Source organism: Canis aureus, chromosome 19 (genome assembly GCF_053574225.1).
Source record: "Canis aureus isolate CA01 chromosome 19, VMU_Caureus_v.1.0, whole genome shotgun sequence".
NCBI lineage: Eukaryota > Metazoa > Chordata > Mammalia > Carnivora > Canidae > Canis > Canis aureus.
Window position 1 is genome coordinate 5,806,547 of NC_135629.1, and position 12,758 is coordinate 5,819,304.

Below are 12,758 nucleotides of genomic sequence, written 5' to 3' on the forward strand. Positions count from 1 at the left end.
ATCCACTGATGATACATTTAAATTCAGTTGCTAAATTTTCATCAGGAATACTTGATCTGTGTTTATATTTCCTAGAATATACAGTGAAAAATATTCACACACCTGGGTTTTTCCAAACACAAACATTTCTAAGTTTTCCAGTAACCAAATCAAATAGCAATTCTTAATACAATTTTAGTTGCCTTAGTCATGCTAACCACATCTCAGATGCTCAGAAGACTTGAGGCTAGTGCTACTGTCTTGGATAGCACAACTCTGAATGATTTATTTTTTAAATATGCCCTATGGCCTAACTACATATAATCCCCACATTAGTAACTGAAGGATTGATAAACATTCTTCAAGGCATGCATTAAGCATTCAAGATGTTCTTATACCAGTGTTTAACCTTGGAGGCAAGCAGTGGTGAACTCTCCTGTCAGAAAACATGACCACACCTTACTCATATCTTTGTAGAGCTAAGGGAAATGTTTTGGATCAGAAATGGCTTTGAATTGTTTGCTTTCATTGTAATCTTTCCTCTAGGCCTTTGTTTTGATACAGTTCCTTCGAATTGGCTAAATAAATCATTTTGTTTGCTTGCAAAATTCCCGAAGGAGAAACTTTAAATCCATATACATGAGATTCCTGCTATGTTTAGCCATACATTTACCAAAGATTTGTGGGATCATTTATTTCCTCCTAAAGCCTCAGTGCAGCCTGCAAGATGGTTTTCAGCTAACCTTGTTGTGACATAGAGATGAGGCAGTAGAATTTGGAATTTGGAACAGGGGTGGGTACTGGTCTTTACAGTTAGTACAACACAGAGTAGCCACGCCATATGTGTTTAGTCTCTTTTTCAGCCAGTGAATTGAACTAAGTTATATGTCAAGCAGTTCCTGTAAAAAACTATATGGCTAAGGTAAGTGATGATAATCGGAAAGAATTTGTTGACCTGCTGAAAACTGAGAGAAAATGAATCAACCCCCTGGGCCTCTCACCCAGCCCTTGTGAGCTGCCTCGGTGAGGCATTTTGTTAGCGTAGGATCTAGACATCGAGCTTAATGTTTGGGAGTGGGGGGAGAATGATGTGATAGGTGTAGATTATTGCCTGGAAAAACTGGAAAATTAATGAAGCAAGGTGTTTTAGTGAAAACCTGTCACTCTGGCCCAGTATTGATCTGTTACCGTGTTTCTTAAATCCTGGGCTGCATTTATATACACATACATGGTAAATGCGTGTTTGTTCAGTCAGAAATATTACTTCTTTTTCACTCTCAATTTAAATAGCTTCTTTCTCCACCATGTTTCTTTTTTTCTTTTTTCTTTAAATTCATTTTGCCAACATATAACACCCAGTGCTCATCTCATCATGTGCCCTCCTTAATGCCCATCACCCAGTTCACCACATTTCTAACTGCCACATTCTTCCTAACTCTGAAAGCTCAACTGGTGGCAGTTTTGCCTGGTGGTAACAGATATTTTCACTGGGGTACGTTTTCTATTTCTGTTTCTCATGGTTATCAGCAATTACCATGAACTTGAACATTAGTTTTAGAGACTTGATCCCTCAGTGACCCTTTCCCTGCTGCACACCTCTCCACACATGTTGTTCAAGGTTGTTTATGAAAAATAGAAACACAAAAATAGGCACTGGTCACAGCCCAGTTCTCCCAGGTCCCAAGAATGTCCAAGAAAAGTACTTGTCCAAGACAAGTCTTTGCTGTCTTTGCAGCGGACCCAGGATTTACTGTCTTTCTTCCAAAAACTATTTTTTTTATTGAGGTTTAATTTACATAGATTAGTTTCATTTGTAAAATCTAACGATTTGATGTTTGTATATATTACAAAGTGATCACCACAGTAAGTCTAGTTACTATCACCATACATAGAGAATTTTTTTTCTTGTGATGAGAGCTTTTCGATCTACTCTCTTAGCAACTTTCAGATATGCAATACACAGTATTAACTGTAGTCACCATGCTGTACATGACACCCCCATGGCTTGTTTATTTTATTACTGGAATCTTGCAGTTTTGCCTCACTTTCCTATTTTGTTCACCCCCATCCTCTCCCTCTGGCAACCACCAATCTGTTCTCTGTTTCTGTGGGCTTGGCTTTTTAGTTTTTTGGGTTTTTGAGATTCCACTTATAAGAGATCATATGGTATTTGTCTTTGACTTATTTCACTTAGCATAATGCCCTCAGGGTCCATTCCTGTTGAAAATGGCAAGATTTCCTTTTTGTGGCTCTGTAATATTCCATTATATATAAAAATCACATTTTTCAATCCATTCACTCATCGATTGATAAACATTTAGGTTGCTTCCATATCTTGGCTATTGTAAATAATGCTGAAATGAACATGGTGTATATATCTCTTCCAGATAGTGGCTTTATTTTCTTTGCATAAATACCCAGAAGTGGAGTTCCTGGATTATATAGTAATTCTGTTTTTAATTTTTTGAGGCACCTCCAAATTAGTTTCCATAGTGGCTGCATACCAACGGTGTGTGACGGTTCCAATTTCTCCACATTCTCTCCAACACTTGTTATTTCTTATCTTTTTGGTGGTCATTCTAACAGGTGTGAGATGATGTCCCATTGTGGTTTCAATTTCCCTGATAATTAGGGATGTTGAGCATTTTTTCATAATTTGCAAGATCCATCTTTACCTTAGAAAAGGCTCTATATCTCTACTTCCAGTTAGGATTTGCACAAGATTTAAGGGATGTGTGATCAGTGTAAACATACCATTTTTTAAAATAACATCTTTAAAACTGAGTTGCTCAGAAATTTTTAATTGCCTAATAGTTCATCAAATCTACATCATTTAACCCTCAGTTGTTGGTTGGCTGCAGTATTTCAGTATTAGGAAAGAAGAAGCTATAAGCATCTTTTTTTGGACTCAACCAGCATAGATCTGTATCCAAGTACCTCTCTCCCCCTTTTAAACCGTCCCTCTGGGCATTACTTTCAGAAGTGAGATCACTGGGTCAAAGGGATGATCGTTTTTTTATGTTTCTTGGTGGGCCTTGCTGGGAAACCATAAGGGCCACCTTAATAAGGGCCCTTGATGCCTTGATAAATCTCCCATGTAGAGGATGCAGGTGATTTGCAAGTGAATTCTGCTCCAGGATGAGGAGTGAGTGACCCTGAGGCTCCAGTCTCCTGTGTAAACCTTCCTTGGTGGTAGGCAGTTAAGTTTAATTTTAAGCAATGCCTCCCCCTTCCTCTCAGATGATTGCTCTATCTAGCTCACCTTCTTTCTTCCTCTCATCTGCGTAGAGAATTCAAGCATCTGTCCAGAACATGCTTTATATACTGAGCAACAGAAAGGGCAGTGTCTGCTAAATTTCCTAGTCTCATCTCCACTTCTTTGGTGCGCTGAGTGAGGGCTCACCTTCATGCTTGTCCTAGCCTACAGCTGGGCTTGCTCACAGACTGCAGGCACGCAGTGACATCTGCTCTGCTGTCTTTATCAAAGCATTTCTGATTAAAACCGTAGAGAGCCAGAAACTAGAGATAATAGCAAAGAAAGCCAGGACCAGATGACCTGAAAGAGCTAAGTTTAATTTTGTTTTTGAGTGTGCTGTTATGTACTTTTTTTTTTTTTAAGATTTTATTTATTCATGAGACAGAGAGGCAGAGGCACAGACAGAGGGAGAAGCAAAATCTGTGCGGGGAGCCCGACGCGGGACTTGATACCGAGTCTCCAGGATTAGGCCCCCGCTGAAGGTGGTGCTAAACCACTGAGCCACTCGGACTGCCCTGTTATGTACTTAAAAAAAAAAAAAAAGTTTGTTTGTTTGTTTGTTTGTTTTGTTTGAGAGAAGTGCACAAGCAGGGCGGGGAGGGGCAGGGATAGAGGGAGAGGAAGAAGCAGACTCCCTGCTGAGGGGGCTCTGTCTTGGGATCCTGGGATCCTGAGCAGAGCCAAAAGGCAGCCCGTTACCCGACTAAACCACCCAGAAGCCACCAGCTGTACGCACTTCTAAAAAACATTCTTGGGTCAGTGCCAGTAATGGGAAGGAAGGATGCCATTTTCTTTTCTTCTAAACCTATGCCCAAGGGCCCCTGGGTGGCTCAGCAGTTGAGTGTCTGCCTTTGGCTCAGGGCGTGATCCCGTGGTCCTGGGATCGAGTCCCACATCGGGCTCCCTGCTTCTCCCTCTGCCTGTGTCTCTGCCTTTCTCTCTGTGTCTCTCATGAATAAATAAAATCTTTAAAAATAAAAAAAAAAAAACCTGTGCCAAATTTTACCCCTCAGCTTCCTTCTGATTATGTGCACTTGCTTTTCCTATATCCTGTTCAGAATTTTCCCACTTTTCACTCCTGTTCCACTTGTGCTCCACTGCACCCCTGGCAGTTTGTTGTGTTTGTGCTTTTTAAGTACTCTTCTGGGTGCATCAAGGCTGGAAGTCCCTCCTCATTGTAGGCAGAACTCAGAGTGCTGTAGGTGCGGCTCCTCCCCTTGGTGAATCCCTAGGGCACCTGGCTGCTTACACCGCCCGCTGCCCACCGCACTGGCAGCCTCTGGGAGGAGCACTCTAGAATACAGATGTCGCCTCTGCTTGCACTCCTTCCATGCTTTCCCATCACCTGCAGGATGAGGTCCAGGCTCATTGCTTCACAACTGACCCCTACTGCCCCTCCCGTGCTTGGCCCCTCCGCAACCCACACTAACCCACAGCATGCTCTGCTTCTCATTCTCCAAAATTGCCAGGCAGTTTAGAGCCTCCACCCTGAGCAGGTGTTCTGCCCACCACCTGGAAGGCTCTTCCTCTCCTTGTTTGCTAGTCAGTTTGTTTCTGGGCATTTTCTGTCATTTCCATTTCACAACCTTCTTTGACCACTCCAGATAATTTCCTTTTTCTATTTAGCATCCACCGAGCACTTGATGTGCTAGGCATTGCGCCAACCCTGTACATGCATCACCTCACTTAATCCTCACTGTCCTGGGAGATGGAGACTAGGGCCCCTGAGATTCTCACACAGATCAAATGCCAGGCTCGGAGTCAGGTTGCCTGAGCTCTTAGCTGCCCAGCCACGCTGCCTTCTCTGGGCTTCTGTTCTCCCTTGCAGAAAGCACTCTGACATGTCATTGTAGCTTTGAGTGTTTCTCCCCTTGTATCTGTCCTCTGGGACAGAACAACCAGGCAGCAAATCGAATGAAGGCGGCACCGGGCCTGTTGTCATCTTCTATATGCTTTATAAACTTCTCATGCAATCTTTTCCATTCTTTATGGGAGGTGTTTCTTGAAACTTTGCTTATGGCCATCTGCATGGGTCTGTGAGGCTATTCATGTGACTTTGATGCCACTAGTATTTTTCAGTTTCTGGTATTTCGCAGCACTGTATTTAGTAATATTGACACTATAAAAGGGAGAGAAAACCTGGCCCCTGCTGTCCAGTTGCAGAGATTTACCACATGGCACACAACTAGTGATTTGAGACCATACATTTGAATATTTGATCATACAACACTTGCGAATTCTTTGGCATGATATACAAGGCCCTTTGCGATCTGATTTAAGGCCACTTTTCCAACTCCATCTGCTACTTTCCCACAGACCCCAGTCATACTGATGTGTTTTGCAGTTCTCTAAGCCCACCATGCTTTAAATGCCTCTTCTCCCTTGCACATCCTTTTCCTTTTGCCTAGAATGGCAACTTCTGCTCATCTTAAAAAAAAAAAAAGATTTATTTATTCATGAGAGACACACAGAGAAAGGCAGAGACATAGAGGGAGAAGCAGGCTCCATGCAGGGAGTCCTATGCGGGACCCGATCTCAGGACTCTAGGATCACGCCCTGAGCTGAAGGCAGACACTCAACCACTGAGCCACCCAGGTGGCCCAGTTCTGCTCATCTTTTATAACCATCTTCAGTTCTACTTCCATTAGACCTTTTTCTTTGGGTTTTCACAGCCCTTGTACATTTTTCTCTAGTGTGACCCTTATCATATTTGTCTATAAGTTAATTTTGTAAGTCTGATCTGCCTGTTAAGCTTTTTTTTAAATTATTAAAATATTTATTTATTCATGAGAGACACAGAGAGAGAGAGGCAGAGACAGGCAGAGGGAGAGGCTCCACAGGCAGTCTCCATTCAGGGAGCCTGACGTGGGACTCGATCCCGGGTCCCCAGGATCACACCCCAGGCTGCAGGTGGTACTAAACCACTGCACCACCGGGGCTGCCCTGCTTGTTAAGCTTTGAGCTGTTTGAGGACAAGGCCCATGTCTCAGTGATGGAAAACCAATGACAGAATAAAAATGGATACATAGAACGAAGGGTGGGATGGTGTTTCAGCATGGCTGGTGGTCAGTCAGGAATCACACTTGACTGCTAAGGACAGAGATCTAAATAAAGGGGTTCATTCTCTTCTGTAAAATAAGTTTGGAAGTAGGTGGCCAAGTGCTAGTGTGGGGGTACTACTGTATCATCAGGAGCCCAGGCTCTGTCACTCTGCTCAGCCACTTTTAGTGCATAGCTTCCTTCCCCAAGGTCATTTCATGGCTCTAAATGGCTACTGGAGCTGCAGCCAAATCTATTCCATATGAAAGGAAAGAGAGTAGCTTGAGAGGAAAGAATGAGCGTTCTGTCCATGAAGGTAGCCTCCTTTAAAAATCATGTCTCAGGTCCCTACCAAGCAACTCTACTTTCATCTCATAGGTAGGATTTAGGCACAGGGGCACCTCTAGCTGAATTTTGAAGAGATAAATATATGGCAATAAATACAGTTTGGGGCACCTGGGTGGTGCAGTCAGTTAAGTGTTTGACTCTTGATTTTGGCTCAGGTTATGATGGGATCATGGGATCAGGCCCTGTGTCCTGCTCTGTGCCCAGTATGGAGTCAGCTTGAGTTTTCTCTCTCCCTCTCCCTCTGTCCCATCCCCTCCCAAGTAAATAAATAAATTAATTAAAAATATTTTTAAAATACAGGTAAATATAAATTATAAATATAACAAATATTTATGTTGATTATTGTAATATTTATATATAATTAAATGTAAATGTAAATATAAATATATGACAGTGTTTAATTTTAAATGACATTTCTTTAAAAAAAAACAGCTTTTAGATCCAAACAGACTTTTCTCCAAAGAAGTCATGAATTTGTCAATAAACACACAAAAGGATGCTCACCATCATTAGTCATTAGAGAAATGCAAATCAAAATCACAGTGAGATATCATTTCACACCCTCTAGAACGGCTCTAGAATCAAAAAGACATACAAGTGCTCACAAGGACATGGGAGAATTAGAACTCTCCTATATTGCTGGTGGGACTATAAAATGGTACAGCCACTTTGGAAACCAGTCTGACAGTCCCTTGAAATGTTAAACACTGAGTCATCATATGACCCAGCAATTCCACTCCTAGATGTACGCTCAGGAGGATCTTGGTGAGGTCATCTGTACACACAAAAACCTGTACATGAATGTTCATAGTACTACTATTCATAATGCCCCCAAAGTGGAAGCAACCAAAATGTCAACCAAATAATGAATGGATCAATAAGTTGTGGTATATCCACATAATGGGTTATTATTCTACCATAAAAATGAATGACCTAACTGATACATGCTCAACATGGATGAACCTTGGAGACATGCTGAGTGAAAGAAGCCAGTCACAAAAGACAACATGGTGTGTGATTTCATTTATGTGGAATGCCCAGAACAGGCAAATCTATAGAGAAACTAGATTAGTGGTTGCCTAGGAGGAAGGGGGGCTGGGGAGTGACTGCTAATGGATTTCTTTTGGAGGTGATGAAAATGGTCTAAAATTAGATAGTGGTATCGGTTGCACAGCTTTGCATATACTAAAAACCATTGTACACTTTAAAAGGCGCAAACTGTATAATATGTGAATTATATCTCAATAAAACTGCTTTAAAAGGTCTTTATCTGTTTGTAAGACATCTCTTCAAAATTAACCTCAAAAGAAATGAACTGGTAGGGGTGGGATGAGGGGAATTTCCTCAGACCAGTTAAGATTTCAAGGACTGTATTTGTCTTCTCTTCATTTGAGTCCTTGGCTAAAAAAAAAAAAAAAAAAAAAAAAAAATCCTGCCCTTCTTGGTCAGGGTCAGATCCTTCTGGCTGGTTGCCCAGATGACTGAGATTCTGAGTGGTTTCTTTGTCTTGCAGACTTATCATCTTAAATATGAAGTATTTTTCTGAGTCTCCAAAGCTGAGAAATAGGGATGCCAGGGGGCAGGCAAATAGACTTGGGAAGCCACTTATCTGCAAACCAGGATGTCAAAAGGGTTTGCTCTGTGCAACTCTTGTTCCTTAGAGGTTTTATTGCTGATAGATGGGCAGGAGCAGCTTAAGGGCTGTGAGGAAATCATACTGTGTTTGGAAAGCTTCTGTGCCAGGAGTCAACACATAGGCAACTCCCACCTGACCTGGAGCTCTGTCTCCCTAAGCCTCTGATTCCTCATCAGTGACACGGGAGAGATAATAATCTCACCCCAGGGTGATCACAGCAGATGGTGCCTGTTAACTTGCTCTGTAAATGCTGGTGGTGCACCCCAGGGGTGAACTTGGGGTGGCTCCAAAGGATACAGTTTTGAGAGGTGAAAGAATGAGGATTGTCTGGCAGGAGAAGACCACCATGGACATTGTGGGGAGTGATTGTCAGGATGGAAGGTAGAATTGACGGTTGGAAGGCTGTGGTAACAAGAATTGTCAGGCCGGGCCAGCAGTCCTTCCTCTGGTCTAAGGGCCGACATTACTAGGCCCTCTAGCATACTACTAGTGTGCTTTTGGGGCCATTTAAGGCACACAACAGGGCAACTGGCCTACACTGCATGGAAATGCCAGCAAAGGTGATGGGGGTGGACCCCACCCTCTTCTACCCTACGCTTCCCTTGGTCAGCCTTTCCTACGTGTTCTGGATTCTTTTTTTTTTTTTAAGTTATTTATTTATTTGAGATAGAGAACATGCACACATGCATAAGCAAGGGAGGAGCAGACAAGCAGACTCTGTACTGAGAGTGGAGCCTGACACAGGGCTCAATCCCAGAATCAAGATATCATGACCTGAGTTGAGACCAAGAGTTGGATGCTTAACTGACTGAGCCACCCAGGCACCCCTGTGTTCTGGATTCTTGAGCATCTTTTGCAGAGGCTCATGTTCTTACACAGCCCAGCAGAAATGAAAAGAAATAAATCATCATTTTTGTGTAATTCAACATCAAGAAGTGACTTTACATTATTGCCAATGTATTTTAGATTGATATATTACTGAAGAATGTCCTTCTGGGGTTCATTTTGATCAGATAAATGAAACTTTCAGATCTGATTACAAAACTCTACAAGTCTATTTGCAGATTTTCCCGGCCATTTTTGTGTTTACCAAATTGTTCTTCACACTCCCTCACTTCAACCAGTGGTCTATTTTTGATATGTATTAAGAAGACAAGAATAAAACACAGTTTAGAAGTATGTCAGGTTAAAAACCACCACAGTACCTAATGGTGTTCAGCTGACCCAGACACGAGTATGCTGATCTGCTTGCTAACCCATATATGTCTACTTGATGAGGACTCAGAGCCCTCAAGAAGTTCTATTAAAGTGGGAAATTTTTTTTTAAATGGGGAAAAATATTTATTACAGTTCACTGATTTTAAGGTATGCATTTTTTTCCATTTTAACATCTCTTAAATTGTGATATGTCTTACGGTCAATGGCATCTTACATTGATTTTTTTCTTTCTTGTAAGATGGTATATCTTATAACCAATTACATCAAAACTTGATTTGATGAAATGTGGCAAATATTAATCATTGAATTGAGAAAATTTATTCTCCTCATTCTTTTCTGTCTGCCCTTGGATGTTCATGTTGAATAATTGTATGCCCATCCTTGCATTGCCACCTGGAACTTCCACATCACCTTCCTCCAGAGAGCCAATAAAATGTTTTTTGTTTTTGTTTTTGCAGGTTTTTATTAATAGACCACAAGCAGATCTTCCACCCTCAGGTCTCTAACTATAAAAGGTACAGTGGAACCTTTCTCCTTTCCTATCCTTTCCACTCCTCCAGCACCTAGGGTTCCTCCAAGAGGTCTCAAATTGTATAACTGTCCCTGAAACCATTTCTGGAATCCAGTCATTCCAAAGGCCCTTCCCAAACTCACCCACTAATGTGGGCTTATCTGATCCTGTCTTGGGGAATAAAAGGGAAGAAGAGGGACATCTCTTTGCCCTACTGTATGAGGAGCCATCAGTTATTTCCTTATCCTTCCTGGATAGGACCCGCTGGTTCAATGACCTGTAAAGGCCATTTCAGCACTTCCATATTGTCTGTCTCCAAGGCTTCACCTTAGGTAAGAACTGTCACTCTCATTCACCTCTCAAGGGCTTTGACTTTCTATAGCTGCAGGTCCATCTGGTCCGAGATGGACAGTATTACCTAGCAGTATGCATACTGTAGCAACATGAATGACATCAAGAGCAACCGAGAACTGTACCAGCAATACACAGCCTCGGCCCCCAGGCTCCTGGCCCGCATCTCCAAACTGCTCATCAGTTGCCGGAACGCAGGCATTTCTGTACCTAAGGGCATCAGGAACATCTTTGAGTTCACTTGGGAGGAGCTTATTGCCGACCCCATGGTGCCTACCCCATCTGACATCATGGGTCTGGAGATCAGCATTGGAGCTCCCCCCGCAGTGCTTATGGAATCAGCCCCCATGCAGGTCCCTGTCCAGAAGAAGCCAGCACCACCAGCAATACCACCGCCACAGTTGCTGCCCACCGGGCCAGCCAAGTTCACCACCCATGGCTATCTGGTGCACTCTGGCCAGGAGACCCTGCACAAATTCCAGCGGCAGTCCATTCACTTGCTGACAGAGCTGCTCGCCCTGAAGATGAAGGCCATGGTGGAGTCCGTGTCTGGTAAGGCTGGCTCGCCAGATTCTTCTCCATTTTTTCTGAGCCTGGAAGGATCTGCCCAGACTGATGTGTGTGTCCACCACAGCCACCCCAGACAGGTATATAAGGATATGCTGGGGATAGGTGGCAGCCACGGGTCTGCTATAGGAATCAAACCCCTTCCTATAGCCCTCTCAAGAGTCATCCTCTCACCCCTTCTGTTCTCCATGTTTTCCTCCCATTTCCCCGATGTTGCTGAGTCCAGACTGGAAGAGGTAGGCTTTGGAGAACAGTGTGAGGCCAGAGGTACTGAAGGGTGGAGTTTGTGGAAATGATGCAGAGGTGGAGAGAGGCAGCACCCATGAAGAGGGAGGTAAATTGAGAGGGCCGATTAGTGGTTAGGAAGACCATCCATGGTAAGGGTGTAACCCCAAGATCAAGGAGGAGAGATAGATGCTTACCAGTACTTGAGCCTTCTAGATGCTTCTAGAGCCTTCTAGATGTTATTTTAGATGCTAATGGCATCAGTACCCTGGCCTATGGGTAGGAAGAGAGAAGGGGGGGGGGCAGAGAGCAAAATGCCACCTGACAAGTCTTCAGAGTTTGAGACCCTTCCATGAGGAAGACCCTCATACTTGCTTACCCTAGGAGTGGGTCTTCCCTCTACCCTAATTTCCTGGGGTATTTACAGAGATCCTTTTCTGGAAGCATTAGCCCTGCACTAGGAAAAAAATGAGTTACTTCAATGATTCTTTTTAGGTGCCAATCCCCTGGACATCACAAGGCGTTTTGTGGAGGCCAGCCAGCTCCTCCACCTCAATGCCAAGGAGATGGCTTTTGACTACCTGATTGGCACAATTGGGAGAAGTGGTCAGAGTGTTGGACAGTTTGGGAAAGGTGGGTACCCAAGCTTCAGCCCTTAGGTGGAAGTTCAAATAGTGCCAATAAGAATGCAAGATAGAGAGTCAAATCCCCATTTTAAACATTTGACATCCCTAAGAGTTGAGGTGGGTTCTCAAACAGAAAGATCCTGGAGCAACAGAGATCCTCAAATGCTGCAGGTAAGTATATAAGGTGGTGCAGTTACCCTGCAGAGCAGTTTGATGGTATCTGCAAGACGGGAGATGTTCTAGCATCTTACAACCCAGCAATTTCTCTTCTAGGTCATTCCCTACAGCTGTGCCTTTCAAACTATCTGTGGTGAAGGACCAGTGTATAAAATTGCCAATCTTTTCAAAAATATGATGTCACAGGAATGTCAAATTTCCACAGAGTTTTCTAAATGTTTACTCTTAATTTCCATGCTCATCTGATCATGGCCTGGTGTGGGTTCACAGCAGGCCCCTGGCCACACTTGAGAGGCACATGTGGCACACAGGTACAAGTTGTCCCAGAATGTTTATTGTAGCACTGTTTAGAACGGCAAAGGGAAATAAAATTGGAAGCAACCTAAATGTCCTTCAACAGGAGAAATATGATTTATAGTCTGTTTAGACAATGGAACATAGTGAGAAGTAAAAATCAAGCACTTGTACAGTATAGGGACTATAGATTACACCATTGTAACAACTTTATATGGTGACTACACTTATTGTGATGAGCATTTTTTAAAATATATTTTTTAAAGATTTTATTTATTTATTTATTCATTAGAGCCACAAAGAGAGGCAGAGACATAGGCAGAGGAGAAGCAAGCTCCCTGCGGGAAGCCTGATATGAGACTAGGTCCTAGGACGCCAGGATCACCACCTGAGCCAAAGGCAGAGGCTCAACCGCTGAGCCACCCAGGTGCCCCAACATATTTTTTTAAGTAATATTCACACCGAACGTGGGGCTCGAACTCATGACCTCAAGCTCAAGAGTCATGCACTCCACCAAGTCAGCAGGCAAAA

The 12,758-nt window shown here is 43.0% G+C and overlaps 1 protein-coding gene across 8 annotated transcripts in view; it reads left to right on the forward strand.

Moving 5' to 3' along the window:
- The first annotated feature begins 18 nt into the window (after positions 1-18).
- C19H3orf20 (chromosome 19 C3orf20 homolog) overlaps positions 19-12,758 on the forward strand; it is a 78,103-nt gene continuing 65,363 nt past the window's right edge. For 6 of the 8 annotated variants that reach the window (XM_077857704.1, XM_077857707.1, XM_077857708.1 and 3 more), the window contains exons 1-4: positions 19-901; positions 9,935-9,991; positions 10,370-10,890; positions 11,626-11,763. In XM_077857704.1, coding sequence (XP_077713830.1) covers positions 10,431-10,890; positions 11,626-11,763 — 598 coding nt within the window. In that variant the 5' untranslated portion in view covers positions 19-901; positions 9,935-9,991; positions 10,370-10,430. Of the gene's footprint in view, positions 902-9,934; positions 9,992-10,351; positions 10,891-11,625; positions 11,764-12,758 lie in introns of all 8 variants that reach the window. The other 2 variants (XM_077857705.1, XM_077857709.1) reach the window with 2 other exon arrangements.